Source organism: Pseudophryne corroboree, chromosome 8, assembly GCF_028390025.1.
Source record: "Pseudophryne corroboree isolate aPseCor3 chromosome 8, aPseCor3.hap2, whole genome shotgun sequence".
Lineage (NCBI taxonomy): Eukaryota > Metazoa > Chordata > Amphibia > Anura > Myobatrachidae > Pseudophryne > Pseudophryne corroboree.
The window spans coordinates 492,837,076-492,851,812 of NC_086451.1; the positions used below are offsets into that span (position 1 = coordinate 492,837,076).

At 50.6% G+C, this 14,737-nt stretch overlaps 2 protein-coding genes across 2 annotated transcripts in view; one reads left to right on the forward strand and one right to left on the reverse strand.

The window, feature by feature from the left end:
- Positions 1-781, reverse strand: part of LOC134949702 (surfeit locus protein 1) — a 359,947-nt gene extending 359,166 nt beyond the window's left edge. The window contains exon 1 of the mRNA XM_063938459.1: positions 486-781. Coding sequence (XP_063794529.1) covers positions 486-554 — 69 coding nt within the window. The 5' untranslated portion in view covers positions 555-781. The remainder of the gene's footprint in view (positions 1-485) is intronic.
- A 16-nt stretch (positions 782-797) lies between these two features.
- The window catches only part of SURF2 (surfeit 2), a 116,922-nt gene continuing 102,982 nt past the window's right edge, over positions 798-14,737 (forward strand). Inside the window, exon 1 of the mRNA XM_063938460.1 lies at positions 798-946. Within this exon, the coding sequence (XP_063794530.1) occupies positions 869-946 (78 nt within the window). The 5' untranslated portion in view covers positions 798-868. The remainder of the gene's footprint in view (positions 947-14,737) is intronic.

A 14,737-nucleotide genomic window follows, 5' to 3' on the forward strand; every position in this document is an offset into this window, starting at 1 on the left:
GTGGGATAGGAGGGGGAGCTGGGGGACAGGTGTGTGTGTGTGTGTGTGTGTGTGTGTGTGGGAGGGGGGGTTGGGGACAGCTGTGGGATGGGAGGGGGCGTTGGGGACAGGTGTGTGTTTGTGGGAGGGGGGGTTGGGGACAGCTGTGGGATGGGAGGGGGGGTTGGGGACAGGTGTATGTGTGTGTGTGTGTGTGTGTGTGTGTGTGTGTGTGTGTGTGTGTGTGTGTGGGAGGGGGGGGTTGGGGACAGCTGTGGGATGTGAGGGGGGGTTGGGAACAGGTGTGTGTGTGGGGGACAGCTGTGGGATAGGAGGGGGAGCTGGGGGACAGGTGTGTGTGTGTGTGTGTGTGTGTGTGTGTGTGGGGGGGGGGGGTTGGGGGGGGAGGGGGGACATATACTGCGGCGCACGGGTCGTTACTGTCATGTCCCCGGTCCGGGCTATGTACGGCGCTCCCCCGCATTAGGCCCCGGTACACCGCTCACCTGACATCGTGAGCTCAGTACATAGCCGCGGAGCCGTGCCCGGGTCAGCACCACACTCACTCCGAGCATCCTGCTGTCACTGGGGGGGTGTAGCACTGGGTGAGCTGCAGCTGGAGGACGGTCACGGTTGTGGCTCCTCCCCCTGAGGTCCTTTAGCCCACTAGGATGTAGGGCACGCCCCTGGAAACCATGGAGACGAGGCGCTGTAGTCTGAGTTGGGCGGAGTACTATATATGATATCAGGTCCACATGATGGTGCCATGTTATCGTAGCCTCTGCTGTACAGCAATGTGGCTACGGGAAAATGGCGGCCTGTCAGTAATCGCCGTGGATTTAGACGTCACTTCCGGGGGAGCGAGGAGCTCGTTACACGTGCTGGAATCATGGACGTGATGTCGGAGGATGTCAGGCAATTCCTGCGGCTACATCCAAACCTGCAGCTCATACCGGAGAGCAACAAGGTGAGTGCAGCCGCCATATGCGACACAGGGAACGGGGTACCTGGCCGCACATGGAGGGGGTGACATAATCCCCCCCATACCCCACTCTGGGGCAGATCCCTGACAGAGGAGAGGTGACATAATCCCCCCCCATACCCCACTCTGGGGCAGATCCATCTCCCCCATACCCCACTCTGGGGCAGATCCCTGACAGAGGAGAGGTGACATAATCCCCCCCCATACCCCACTCTGGGGCAGATCCCTGACAGAGGAGGGGTGAAATAACCCCCCCCCCCCATACTCCACTCTGGGGCAGATCCATCTCCCCCATACCCTACTCTGGGGCAGATCCCTGACAGAGGAGAGGTGACATAATCCCCCCCATACCCCACTCTGGGGCAGATCCCTGACAGAGGAGAGGTGACATAATCCCCCCCATACCCCACTCTGGGGCAGATCCCTGACAGAGGAGAGGTGACATAATCCCCCCCATACCCCACTCTGGGGCAGATCCATCTCCCCCATACCCCACTCTGGGGCAGATCCCTGACAGAGGAGAGGTGACATAATCCCCCCCATACCCCACTCTGGGGCAGATCCCTGACAGAGGAGGGGTGAAATAACCCCCCCCCCCCCCCATACTCCACTCTGGGGCAGATCCATCTCCCCCATACCCTACTCTGGGGCAGATCCCTGACAGAGGAGAGGTGACATAATCCCCCCCATACCCCACTCTGGGGCAGATCCCTGACAGAGGAGAGGTGACATAATCCCCCCCATACCCCACTCTGGGGCAGATCCCTGACAGAGGAGAGGTGACATAATCCCCCCCATACCCCACTCTGGGGCAGATCCCTGACAGAGGAGAGGTGACATAATCTCCCCCCCCTCCCACTGGGATTCTAGGTCGGAATACATTAGGGCAGTGGTGGCCAAACAGTCGATCGCGATCGACTGGTCGATCGCGGACATGCGACCAGTCGATCGCGATACGCCGCCCAGCCACCCGAAGCCGCGCCTCTCCTGCCCTCCGCTCCCGCTCTGTCTCCTCACAGTCTGACGGCCGAGTGTATAGCTCAAATCAGGTGCCGGTTCGTTAGCCAATGAGAGCTCGCGGACCGGCACCTGATTTGAGCCATACACGCTGCCGTCAGACTGAGGAGGCAGAACGGGAGCAGCAGGCAGGAGAGGCGCGCGCTGCGCTCACCACACACCAACGGTGAGCTGTTCTATAATCTATACATGTCTGGCACTGGGGGAATATCTGGCTCTGCAGACACATGGCACTGTGGGGGCATATCTGGTACTGTTGGGGCATATCTGGCACTGTGGGGCATGTCTGGCACTGTGGGGTCATGTGTGGCACTGGGGGCATATCTGGCTCTGCGGGCACATGGCACTGTGGGGGCATATCTGGCACTGGGGGCATATCTGGCACTGTGGGGCATGTCTGGCACTGTGGGGTCATGTGTGGCACTGGGGGAATATCTGGCTCTGCGGGCACATAGCACTGTGGGGGCATATCTGGCACTGGGGGCATATCTGGCACTGGGGCATGTCTGGCACTGCGGGGTCATGTGTGGCACTGGGGGCATATCTGGCTCTGTGGGCACATGGCACTGTGGGGGCATGTCTGGCACTGTGGGGTCATGTGTGGCACTGGGGGAATATCTGTCTCTGCGGGCACATGGCACTGTGGGGGCATATCTGGCACTGTGGGGCATATCTGGCACTGTGGGGCATGTCTGGCACTGTGGGGTCATGTTTGGCACTGGGGGCATATCCGGCTCTGCGGGCACATGGCACTGTGGGGGCATGTGTGGCACTGTGGGGTCATGTGTGGCACTGGGGGAATATCTGGCTCTGCGGGCACATGGCACTGTGGGGGCATGTCTGGCACTGTGGGGTCATGTGTGGCACTGGGGGAATATCTGGCTCTGCGGGCACATGGCACTGTGGGGGCATATCTGGCACTGGGGGCATATCTGGCACTGTGGGGCATGTCTGGCACTGTGGGGTCATGTGTGGCACTGGGGGCATATCTGGCTCTGCGGGCACATGGCACTGTGGGGGCATGTCTGGCACTGTGGGGTCATGTGTGGCACTGGGGGAATATCTGGCTCTGCGGGCACATGGCACTGTGGGGGCATATCTGGCACTGGGGGCATATCTGGCACTGTGGGGCATGTCTGGCACTGTGGGGTCATGTGTGGCACTGGGGGCATATCTGGCTCTGCGGGCACATGGCACTGTGGGGGCATATCTGGTACTGTGGGGGCATGTCTGGCACTGTGGGGTCATGTGTGGCACTGGGGGAATATCTGGCTCTGCGGGCACATGGCACTGTGGGGGCATATCTGGCACTGGGGGCATATCTGGCACTGTGGGGGCATGTCTGGCACTGTGGGGTCGTGTGTGGCACTGGGGGCATATCTGTCTCTGCGGGCACATGACACTGTGGGGGCATGTCTGGCACTGTGGGGTCATGTGTGGCACTGGGGGAATATCTGGCACTGCGGGCACATGGCACTGTGGGGGCATATCTGGCACTGTGGGGGCATATCTGTAATCTGGCGCTGTGGGGGCATATCTGTATCTGGCACTGTGGGGTCATATGTGGCACTGGGCATATCTGGCTCTGTGGGCACATGGCACTGTGGGGGCATATCTGTATCTGGCAGTGTGGGGGCATATCTGGCACTGTGGGGTCATATGTGGCACTGGGCATATCTGGCTCTGCGGGCACATGGCACTGTGGGGGCATATCTGGCACTGTGGGCACATGGCACTGTGGGGGCATGTGTATCTGGCACTGTGGGGGCATATCTGGCACTGTGGGGGCATGTGTATCTGGCACTGGGGGCATATGTGTTTGAGGTTTTTACCTGTGGGGGCCAATGTGTTATTTTGCGTGAGGTAGTCATTACACTCTGCGCAGCAAGGCTACGTCCCTTTTTTTTTGTTATACCACGCCCATTTTTAGTTATAGCACGCCCACTTTTTGTTATGCCACGCCCATTTTTTTGCGCGCGCGCCTGCGGCGCGCTCTATTATTCCTCCTAGGTAGATCACAAAAGCTTTTTAGCTTTCACAGTAGATCACCGACTCCAAAAGTCTGGCCACCCCTGCATTAGGGTGACACAGAATAGGACCACATGAGCTTTTTTACAGGGGTTGTTTTTTTTTCCATTTTCAATTTTTCCATACTTTACCATCCACGCGGGTTGGGAATAGTAATAATATGCCCTCAGCATGGTGAGCGGTGCATTAATTGGGGCTCCTGGTCACTTTACATATTAAACGACACCAAATAAAAAAGCATGTCGGCCAAGTGCCTGTTAACATTAGTGTGGAGCCCTGACAGGAGGTGATGACATAATCCCTATCTCCACCCCATGAGTTTGAGCTCTGACAGAGGAGGGGGTAATATCATCCCCCGGGGGTGAGTAACCTGCTGTAATGTACCATATGCAGACCGCCATCGCTCTCACAGTAGGGTTAGATCACTAGTATTCCTGCCAGAGACTCTTATGCAGAGAGTAATAGGATGATGAAAACAGATTTATTTTATTTTAATTCCTTTTATCATAGTCTATTGTGGGACATTATTAGCAGTTACTGATATAGCGCCGGTCACTGAATGTGGGAAGAAAATAGTAATAAAACAAGACTAACAACAGACAGACATAAGGTAATACTATAATATATATATATATATATATATAATTATATATATATATATATATATATATATATATATATATATATATATATTTATTGAGTATCCCTTATCCAAAATGCTTGGGACCAGAGGTATTTTGGATATCGGATTTTTCCGTATTTTGGAATAATTGCATACCATAGTGAGATATCATGGTGATGGGACCTAAATCTAAGCACAGAATGTATTTATGTTACATATACACCTTATACACACAGCCTGAAGGTCATTTTAGCCAATATTTTTTATAACTTTGTGCATTAAACAAAGTGTCTCTACATTCACACAATTCATTTATGTTTCATATACACCTTATACACACAGCCTGAAGGTCATTTAATACAATAATTTTGTGTATTAAACAAAGTTTCTAAACATTGAGCCATCAAAAAACAAAGGTTTGACTATCTCACTCAAAGTCCGTATTTCGGAATATTCCGTATTTCGGAATATTTGGATATGGGATACTCAACCTGTATATGTAATATAAGCACCCATATCGCTGCCCCCCCCCCCGCCCCCCGCCCCTGTTTTCACCCTGATCTTGTCAGCAGTGAAGGGAGGACCAGCGTCTCTCTGAGGATAGAATATGGCGCCAAGCAGTGTGCTGGTGAGGTGAGGAAGAAGCCCCGCCGCCGTAATGGCGCGCTTCAGTCCCACCGGGAAATAAATAATTACGCTGGCGGGGTAAGGACAGTGCTCAGGCACTAATGTCCGCATTTTGCCAGCCTTTTGTGAGGATAGTATGCTGCCCAGGGCGCCCCCCCCCGAACCCTGCAGTGCCTGTGTTTGTGTGGGAGCATGGCGCTCAGCGTTCCGCTTGCTGTGCGGTACCTCAGAAAGCCATCACCGGAGAAGAAGTCTTCTGTTCTTCTGCTACTCACCTGTCTTCTGGCTCTGTAAGGGGGTGACGGCAGGCAGCGGGAGTGAGCATCTAGGCATACCCAGCGATCAGCACACTCAGGAGCTAATGGTGTCCAGTCAGCCAGAAGCAGAGCCCTTGAACTCACTAGAAGTTGGTCATACTTCTCTCCCCTAAGTCCCACGAAGCAGGGAGGCTGTTGCCAGCAGCCTCTCTGAAAATAAAAACCTAACATAAGTCTTTTGCAGAGAAACTCAGTAGAGCTCCTCTGTAGTGTGTCCAGTCTCACTGGGCACAATTCTAAAACTGGAGTCTGGAGGAGTGGCATAGAGGGAGGAGCCAGTTCACACCCTTTGAAAGTCTTATAGTGTGCCCATGTCTCCTGCGGATCCCGTCTATACCCCATGGTTCTTAATGTGACCCCAGCATCCTCTAGGACGTATGAGAAAATATATTACTGGTATCCTGAACCAGACCTAAACCTGGATATAGGGCCTAATTCAAGGTTGATTGCAAAATAAAATTTTTCCCCTAATGGGAAAAACCATGTGCACTGCAGGGGGGGCAGATGTAACATGTGCAGAGAGAGTCTGATTTGGGTGGGTTATAGTGTTTCTGTGCAGGGTAAATACTGGCTGCTTTATTTTTACACTGCGATTTAGATTTCAGTTTGAACTCACGACACCCAGATCTAAAGGGCTCTACACATTGAGCGAATCACCGTCGAGCTGCCCAACGGCGGATACGGGCGACCCGGGGGGGGGGGGGGGTGACCCCCCGCCCGTCACCCGGCTCCATAGAAGTGCAGGCAAACACGGACGAGATTGTCCATATCGGCCTGCATGCACAGGCGACGGGGGACCAGCGATGAATGAGCGTGGGGCCGCACATCTTTCATCGCTGGAGCCTCCACACTGAAAGACATGAACGGTATCTCATTCATTAATGAACGAGATTGTTCATATCTTTGATTATTATCGCCCAGTGTGTAGGGCCCATTACTCTCTCTGTTACCGGGGTATTGAGAGACACAGAAGGAGGGGTGCACCAATGATAAGAGCAACAAGGAAGTAGTCTGGAGAGACGGCAATAACTGACTGACAGACTAATCTGGTTATAGAGACAGATAGGAACATATATCAACTGGTACATAAATAACAAGGAATGCTCTGTACCAGAACTAGTAACTACTGGCAACAACAGAAGTAAATGAGAAGCGTTCAGACAGGGAGAGCAGAACAGATACATAAATAACACAGGATGCTCCAGGCCAATGGATGTTACTCCTGGCAACTGCAGTAGCCGACACGAAGGAGCAATACTACTGTTAGGAGATGATTACAGTATAGCAGGAGTGGTAGGTACTCAGGTGGTGTTTGTGTTTAGTAGCCAATGAACAATACAATGTACTACTACAGACAGCACAAGAAACTGGCACAAACGATGACCTGGTTGCAGGAACAAGCAGGGATTCTGTAGAGATGCAGCTGTGGAAGAATGGAAGACAGTATTCCAACAGAACTAGGACCTGACACAGAGGGACAAGGGCTCCCGCTGCAACTAACCTCTGTGACCAGCAAGCAGTGCAAGGCAGATTCAGGAGCCAATCCACAGCAGCCGAGCCTCCACAGAACACTAATCCCATGCAGCTGCTACAGCAATTAAGCAGACAGAACAGAGCTGCAGGCAGCACATGTAACATCTAACCCTTTCCTCCACCCATGGCCCAGCTGAGCGATGACACCATCCATGAGTAGCCCCCTCCCTCCATGCCTAGTGTGGTGCTTCCTGATCTCCTCAGCCCCTGAGCACCAGGCACATTGATCTCACTCCTCTTGTGCAGATCTGGGTGTGACTTGTGCTTACCTTACCGTTACTACTCCACTGCCAAGTTCCATGTATGTAGTGTACCACAGCAGCTGTTGGTGCCAGTCGTGGCACCTCCACGGCCTGCTTCAGTAATCTGTCTGTTGCTGATGGATGCCGAACAGAGTAATCAAAAACATACTTTGTTTAATATTTCTTTAAAATTTGTTCTGTAAGAAACTTTCGGCCTATGGGCGCCGTGAAAAGAATTCTGACACTCCCGGGCGCCGTGATTCAAAAAAGTGTGAGAACCGCTGCGCTAGGCTGTTTTAGCACTATGTGCGATTTAAAAACTGAAAAATGCGCCCTGCTAAAATAGCCTATCTGTGCCTTCCCACATCAATCGCCGGCAGCGGGTGAGTAGTTGCGCATAGGTCCCCAGCGCCATACAAGAGTTATACATGAAACAAAGCATCAATACAATGCCCAGCAGTGCAAAGCCTAAATGCATTGTGTTATGCATCACGCGACTCCTGCACTAAGAATGGGCTTCACCTGATTCTAGGATGCCGCCAGAACTTGGCACGGGCACAAGGAGACATTATGCACACTAGGCTAGAACTAGGATTGGCTAGAGTGGGATCAGGCAGACTGTGGTGCAGAGACTGGGATAGAGATAGGAATCATGCAGGATATAGTAACCAAATACTGAGCAGAAAACCAAACCAGCACGAGTCTTGCCAAGGGCTGAGGAGAGGTAAGATGCGTCCACACTTAGCCATATAGTAATCTATAGCCTTCATTTCCCCCCTCCTGAGCGATAGCCCAGTGTGTATGCCGCTGACCATGGCCGACGCGTGGCTCCGCAGGTCGTTAACGACTATCTGTGTCGGCTGTAAATGCTTCTTAATTTGGACTCATCGTCCAAAGCTACATAAATTCAAACGACTTACTTCTCCAAAATATCAAGATTTTACTTGGTCTTAAGTTATAGGGTAAGGCATTGCTACTAAACAATTACGTTTTCTCTTACGTCCTAGAGGATACTGGGGTCCATTTAGTACCATGGGGTATAGATGGGTCCACTAGGAGCCATGGGCACTTTAACAATTTGAGAGTGTGGGCTGGCTCCTCCCTCTATGCCCCTCCCATTAGACTCAGTTTAGAAAATGTGCCCGGAGGAGCCGGTCACGCTGAAGGAAGCTCCTGAAGAGTTTTCTGCATTTATTTTCTGTTTGTTATTTTCAGGCAGGACTGGATGGCACCAGCCTGTCTGCTTCGTGGGACTTATGGGGGCGAACGGCCCAACCTCTGTCAGGGTTAATGGTCCCGTTCCCCGCTGACAGGACACTGAGCTCCTGAGGGTCCTATTCGCAAGCCACACCACGGCGCAGCACGCCGCCACCCCTAACAGAGCCAGAAGAATGAGGAGTGGTGAGTACTGAGCCGGCGTCCCAGCTAGCGGTGCACCGGCCATTATGGCGGCACGAGGGTACGGAGACGCACGGCTTCTAAACGGGGCGGAATGCGTCTCTGGACACAGTACCCAGACTGGCAACACAGCCTTAAAACGGTTTTCTCCATTTTAATCACCAGATTCCTCGGCCAGTATAAAAAAAGCAGGATGACTGCGCGCCATTGAAGGGGTGGGGCTTCACTATGAGAGGATCCAGCAGCTCACCGGCGCCATTTTCCCTCTGCAGCTGACAGGACAGGGAGGCACAGCTCCTCCAGTGTGACAACAAATTATCTCAGCGGTACCATGGGGTCATAACAGGGGGGGGGAGCGATTACTAGTGTACTAAGTCCCCTATCAGGGTACTTAGTCTGCGACCCGGCTAAGCTTGGCGTTAGTGATAAGGGCGCGGTGGGGGCTGGCTCCAAACATCTGTGTCTCGCTGAAGGGCTCTTTGTGGGTTAATTGTGCTTAACCTTTTGTGTGTGTGTGTGTGTGTGTGTGTGCGCTGTCACATTTACATTATGTCAGGCAGAGAGTGTCTCTCTTGTACCGCAGAGTGTTCCTCTTCACCAGGGGGCTCACTACTGGGTACTCAGGGTTCACAGACTAGCGGGGCTGAACCGGAAAGGGTTAATTCTCTTAAAAGGAATGATCTTCACTCTTTCTACAAAATTATCCCGCAATGAGAAAGCGACACAATACTTAATACAGGCATTGGATGAGTTTATGAACAGAGACTCCGTTCCCAAAACAGCGTCTCAGTCCCCTCCCATTTGTCCGCAAAAGCGATCTCTGGCCCATATCCTGCAGTGTGACGCTGAGGGGTCAGACATGGAGGAGGGGGAGGTGGACTCAGAGCGGGGGATGCAGCTCTGTCACAGGGAATAGACGCTCTTATAGAGGCTATCAGAGATGTTCTGCATGTTCCTGATAAGGTGTCAGTGGAGTGTGAGGAATCTTATTTTAATGTAAAAAAGAAGTCCTGCATCTTAGGAATTGAATACCCTGTTTGAAGAACCTTGGGTTAATCCTGATAAGAAGTTTCATCTTTTCTCATAGTCCTAGAGGATGCTGGGGTCCACTTCAGTACTATGGGGTATAGACGGTTCCGCAGGAGCCATGGGCACTTTAAGACTTTTTAAAGGGTGTGAACTGGCTCCTCCCTCTATGCCCCTCCTCCAGACCTCGGTTTAGAAAATGTGCCCAGGCAGACTGGATGCACTCTAGTGGAGCTCTACTGAGTTTCTCTGAAAAGACTTATGTTAGGTTTTATTTTCAGGGAGATCTGCTGGCAAAAGTCTCCCTGCTTCGTGGGACTTAGGGGGCAGAAGTAGGAACCAACTTCCTGAAGAGTTTCATGGCTCTGCTTCTGGCTGACAGGACACCATTAGCTCCTGAAGGGTACTGAACACTAGCCGTGTCTAGATGCTCACTCCCACAGCACGCCGTCACCCCCCTTGCAGAGCCAGAAGTCAGAAGACAGGTTAGTGTTAGAAAAAAGGATCTTCAATCAAGAAAGTGACGGCTAAAGGTACCGCGCGGCTGGCGGGAGCGCAGCGCGCCATGTTGCCCACACATACACAGGCACTGCGGGGCAGCATGAAACCTATTGAAACTGGCATAAATAAGGTGCATAAGTAGCTGAGGCACAGTCCTACCCCCGCCAGTATAAAAAATTACCTCATAAATGCTGAGGAGAAACGCGCCATTGAGGGGGCGGGGCTTCCTCAGTCAGCCAGCACACTGCTCAGCGCCATTTTCTCTCTCTCCTCAGGCTGCAGAGACCACGCTGGTCCTCCTCCACTGCTGAACAAGTATCAAGGTGCAAAACGGGGGGGCACAGTGAATTTGGTGCTATATAATTGTGTGATTAACATTCTAAAAGCGCTGAATGTCAGTGGGCATTTTATGTTCACAGACATTGTGTTACTGGCGCTGGGTTGTGAGCTGGCAAATCCTATCGGTGTCCTTCTGACAGATTTTTCTGAGGGTCTGTCCCCTATAAGTCCCGGAGTGTCTCTGGTGTGGTTGTGCACGTGTGTGACATGTCTGAGGCAGGGAGCTCTTCCCCTGAGGGAGCCATTTTAGGGACACAGAGTTGTAATGTGGTGGCGCTGCCGGTACACCACGAGAATGAATGGGTGAAAGAATTACGTGATGGTGTGAATCATATCAGTAAGAGATTAGATAAGTCTGAGTCTCATGCAGAAAGCTGGAGAAAATCAGTGGAAGATGTGATTTTTCATAGTCCTGCTTTTTCATCCATAGGCGACCCCTCTGGGTCACATAAGAGACCATTTGCACAAATAGTACATACTGATACCGACACGGACTCTGATTCCTGTGTCGACGATAGTGATTCCAGGGGGATAGATCCTAAATTGGCAAAAAGCATTCAATACATGATTGTTGCTATAAAGGATGTCTTAGAAGTTACGGAAGCCCCTCCTTTACCTCAGGAGAAGGCTTATTTTTATAAAGAAAGGAAAATTAATGTAACTTTCCCTCCTCATGAGCTAAATACCTTATTTGAGGGAGTTTGGGTAAACCCTGAAAAGAAATTTCAGATTCCCAAAAGGATTCAGGTTGCTTATCCTTTCCCGGTAGGGGCAGGAAAAGGTGGGAGTCACCCCCCGTATTAGACAGTGCCCTGTCGAGGTTAACTAAAAAGGTGATTCTCCCTGCACCTGGGACGGCTTCACTGAAGGAGCCGGCAGACCGCAAGTTGGAGACTACGTTAAAATCTATTTATGTGGCCAATGGTACATTGCTCAGGCCCACCATTGCTTGCACAAAAAAAACAGATTTGGCACTGCGCTAAAGTAAAAGAATAGGTTAAACTGTATAGTGCTGCTGCAAGGAGTGGGGCTACTACCTAGCTCCACTAAGCTATAGACAAAAAACAAGATTTTTCCCCAGCGCACAGTACAGGATGTATAATAAGGAAATCTGAAAACAAACTTTTTCAATTCCTTAAATTTCTTTTTATTAAATAATTCAAGAAAGGTCCAATATTCAGTTAAAAAGTATACATACAGTGAAGAAGGTGACTGCCTATTACCGGTAAACATACATTTAACAATCACAAACACACAAACAACAATGTTGAAGGGTAAATATTCACTATACCCCACAGTATTTTGGTAGTCTCCAGTGTAAAAATTCAAAAGCAACCAGTTCTCATAGATCGGATGCGCTGCTCTGCGGCTTACTCCTTCTATGCTATATAATGATGACCGCAAATTTTCTCTTAAGGCAAACACTGAATATTGGACCTTTCTTGAATTATTTAATAAAAAGAAATTTAAGGAATTGAAAAAGTTTGTTTTCAGATTTCCTTATTATACATCCTGTACTGTGCGCTGGGGAAAAATCTTGTTTTTTGTCCACCATTGCTTGCGCATGGGTGAGTAGTGCTATCGAAAAATGGTCAGATAACCTGTCATCGGAAATTGACACTATAGATAGAGACGAGATACTCCTAACGTTAGGTCATATCAAAGACGCTGCTGCATACATGCTAGAAGGCATGAAAGAAATTGGACTTTTGGGTTCAAAAGCCGCTACCATGGCGGTATCAGCTCGGAGGGCGTTGTGGATTCGCCAGTGGAATGCTGATGCAGATTCCAAAAGAAATATGGACCCTCTACGGTATAAAGGTGAGGCCTTATTTTGAGATGGGCTGGATGAATTAGTGTCTGCGGCTACTGCAGGTAAGTCGACATTCTTGCCTTATGCTCCTGCATCGGCGAAAAAGACATCACTCTCAGATGCAGTCCTTTCGGCCCAACAAATACAAAAAGGCCAAAGGTTCCCCCTTCTTTGCAGGTAGAGGAAGGGGAAAGGTAAAAAAATCTGCAGCATCTCCAGGATCGCAGGAGCAGAAATCAACCCCTGCTTCTGCCAAATCTGCAGCATGACGCTGGGGCTCCCTTGCGGGAGTCCGCTCGGGGGGAGCACGTCTGAAACTTTTCAGTCAGATCTGGCTTCAATCTGGCCTGGACCCATGGGTCTTACAAATAGTGTCCCATGGATAAAAACTGGAGTTTCAAGACGTCCCCCCATGCCGATTTTTGAAATCAACCTTGCCAGCTTCTCTTCCAGACAGAGAAGTAGTAACAGCTGCAATTCAAAAATTGTCAGGATCAAGTCATTGTCCTGGTACCCTTGTCACAGCAAGGAGAAAGGTTTTATTCAAACCTCTTCGTAGTTCCGAAGCCGGACGGCTCGGTCAGACCAATTTTAAACCTGAAAAGGTTCAGGTTCAAGTTCAAGATGGAATCTCTGAGGGCAGTGATTTCCAGTCTGGAAGAGGGGAACTTCATGGTGTCAGTAGATATAAAAGATGCTTAATTACATGTTCCCATTTATCCTCCTCACCAAGCTTATCTGAGATTCGCAGTACAGGATTGCCATTACCAGTTCCAGACGTTGCCGTTCGGACTCTCCACGGCACCGAGGGTATTCACCAAGGTGATGGCAGAAATGATGGTCCTCCTTCGACAACGAGTCAATATAATTCCTTACCTAGACGATCTCCTGATAAAAGCGAGATCCAGGATACAGTTTGCGCAGAACATTGCACTCTCCCTGTCAGTACTCCAACAACACGGTTGGATCATGAATTTTCCAAAGTCACAGTTGGAACCGACGACAAGATTGTCCTTTCTGAGAATGATACTGGACACAGAAGTACAGAGAGTATTTCTCCCAGTAGAAAAGGCTCTGGAAATCCAGAGAATGGTCAAACAGATTTTGAAACCAACAAGAGTGTCAATACATCAATGCATTCGGTTGTTGGGGAAGATGGTGGCGGACTACGAGGCCATACAGTTTGGCCGATTCCATGCCAGAGTTTTCCAGTGGGACCTGTTGGACAAGTGGTCCGGATCCCACCTACACATGCACCAGAAGATAATCCTGTCCTCCAAAGCCAGGATTTCGCTCCTGTGGTGGCTACACAGTTCTCACCTACTAAAGGGACGCAGGATCAGGATTCAGGACTGGGTCCTAGTAACCACGGATGCAAGTCTCCAAGGCTGGGGAGCAGTCACACAGGGGGAAAGCTTCCAAGGAAAATGATCAAGTCAGGAAACCTGCCTTCACATAAACGTTCTGGAATTGAGAGCCATTTACAGCCGCCTTCTACAAGCAGTACATCTTCTTCAAGATCAACCCGTACAGATCCAGTCGGACAATGTAACAGCAGTAGCGTACATAAACCGTCAGGGCGGAACGAAAAGCAGAGCAGCAATGGCAGAGGTGACAAAGATCCTACTCTGGGCAGAAAGGCATGCAAGAGCTCTGTCAGCAATTTTCATTCCGGGAGTGGACAACTGGGAAGCAGATTTCCTCAGCAGACACGATATCCATCCAGGAGAATGGGGCCTCTACCAAGAAGTCTTCGCAGAGGTGACAAGTCTTTGGGGTGTTCCTCAAGTAGACATGATGGCATCTCGTCTCAACAAGAAGCTTCAGAGATATTGTTCCAGGTCGAGAGATCCTCAAACAATAGCAGTGGATGCACTGGTGACCCAGTGGGTGTTTCGGTCGGTGTATGTCTTCCTTCCACTGATACCAAATGTTCTCAAAATCAGAAGAAGAACAAGGGTTCGAGCAATCCTCATTGCTCCAGACTGGCCAAGGAGGGCTTGGTATCCAGATCTTCAGGAGTTGCTCATAGAAGATCCTCGCCCTCTTCCTCCTCGCGAGGACCTGCTGCAGCAGGGGCCGTGTGTATCAAGACTTACCGCGGCTACGTTTGACGGCATGGCTGTTTAGCGCAGGATCCTAGCCCGAAAGGGTATTCCCAAGGAAGTCATCCCCACTCTTATTCAGGCCAGGAAAGGAGTAACGTCTAAACATTACCACCGTATTTTGAGAAAATGTGTCTTGGTGTGAATCCAAGAAGGCTCCTACGGAGGAGTTTCAGTTGGGACGTTTTCTCCATTTTCTGCAGGCTGG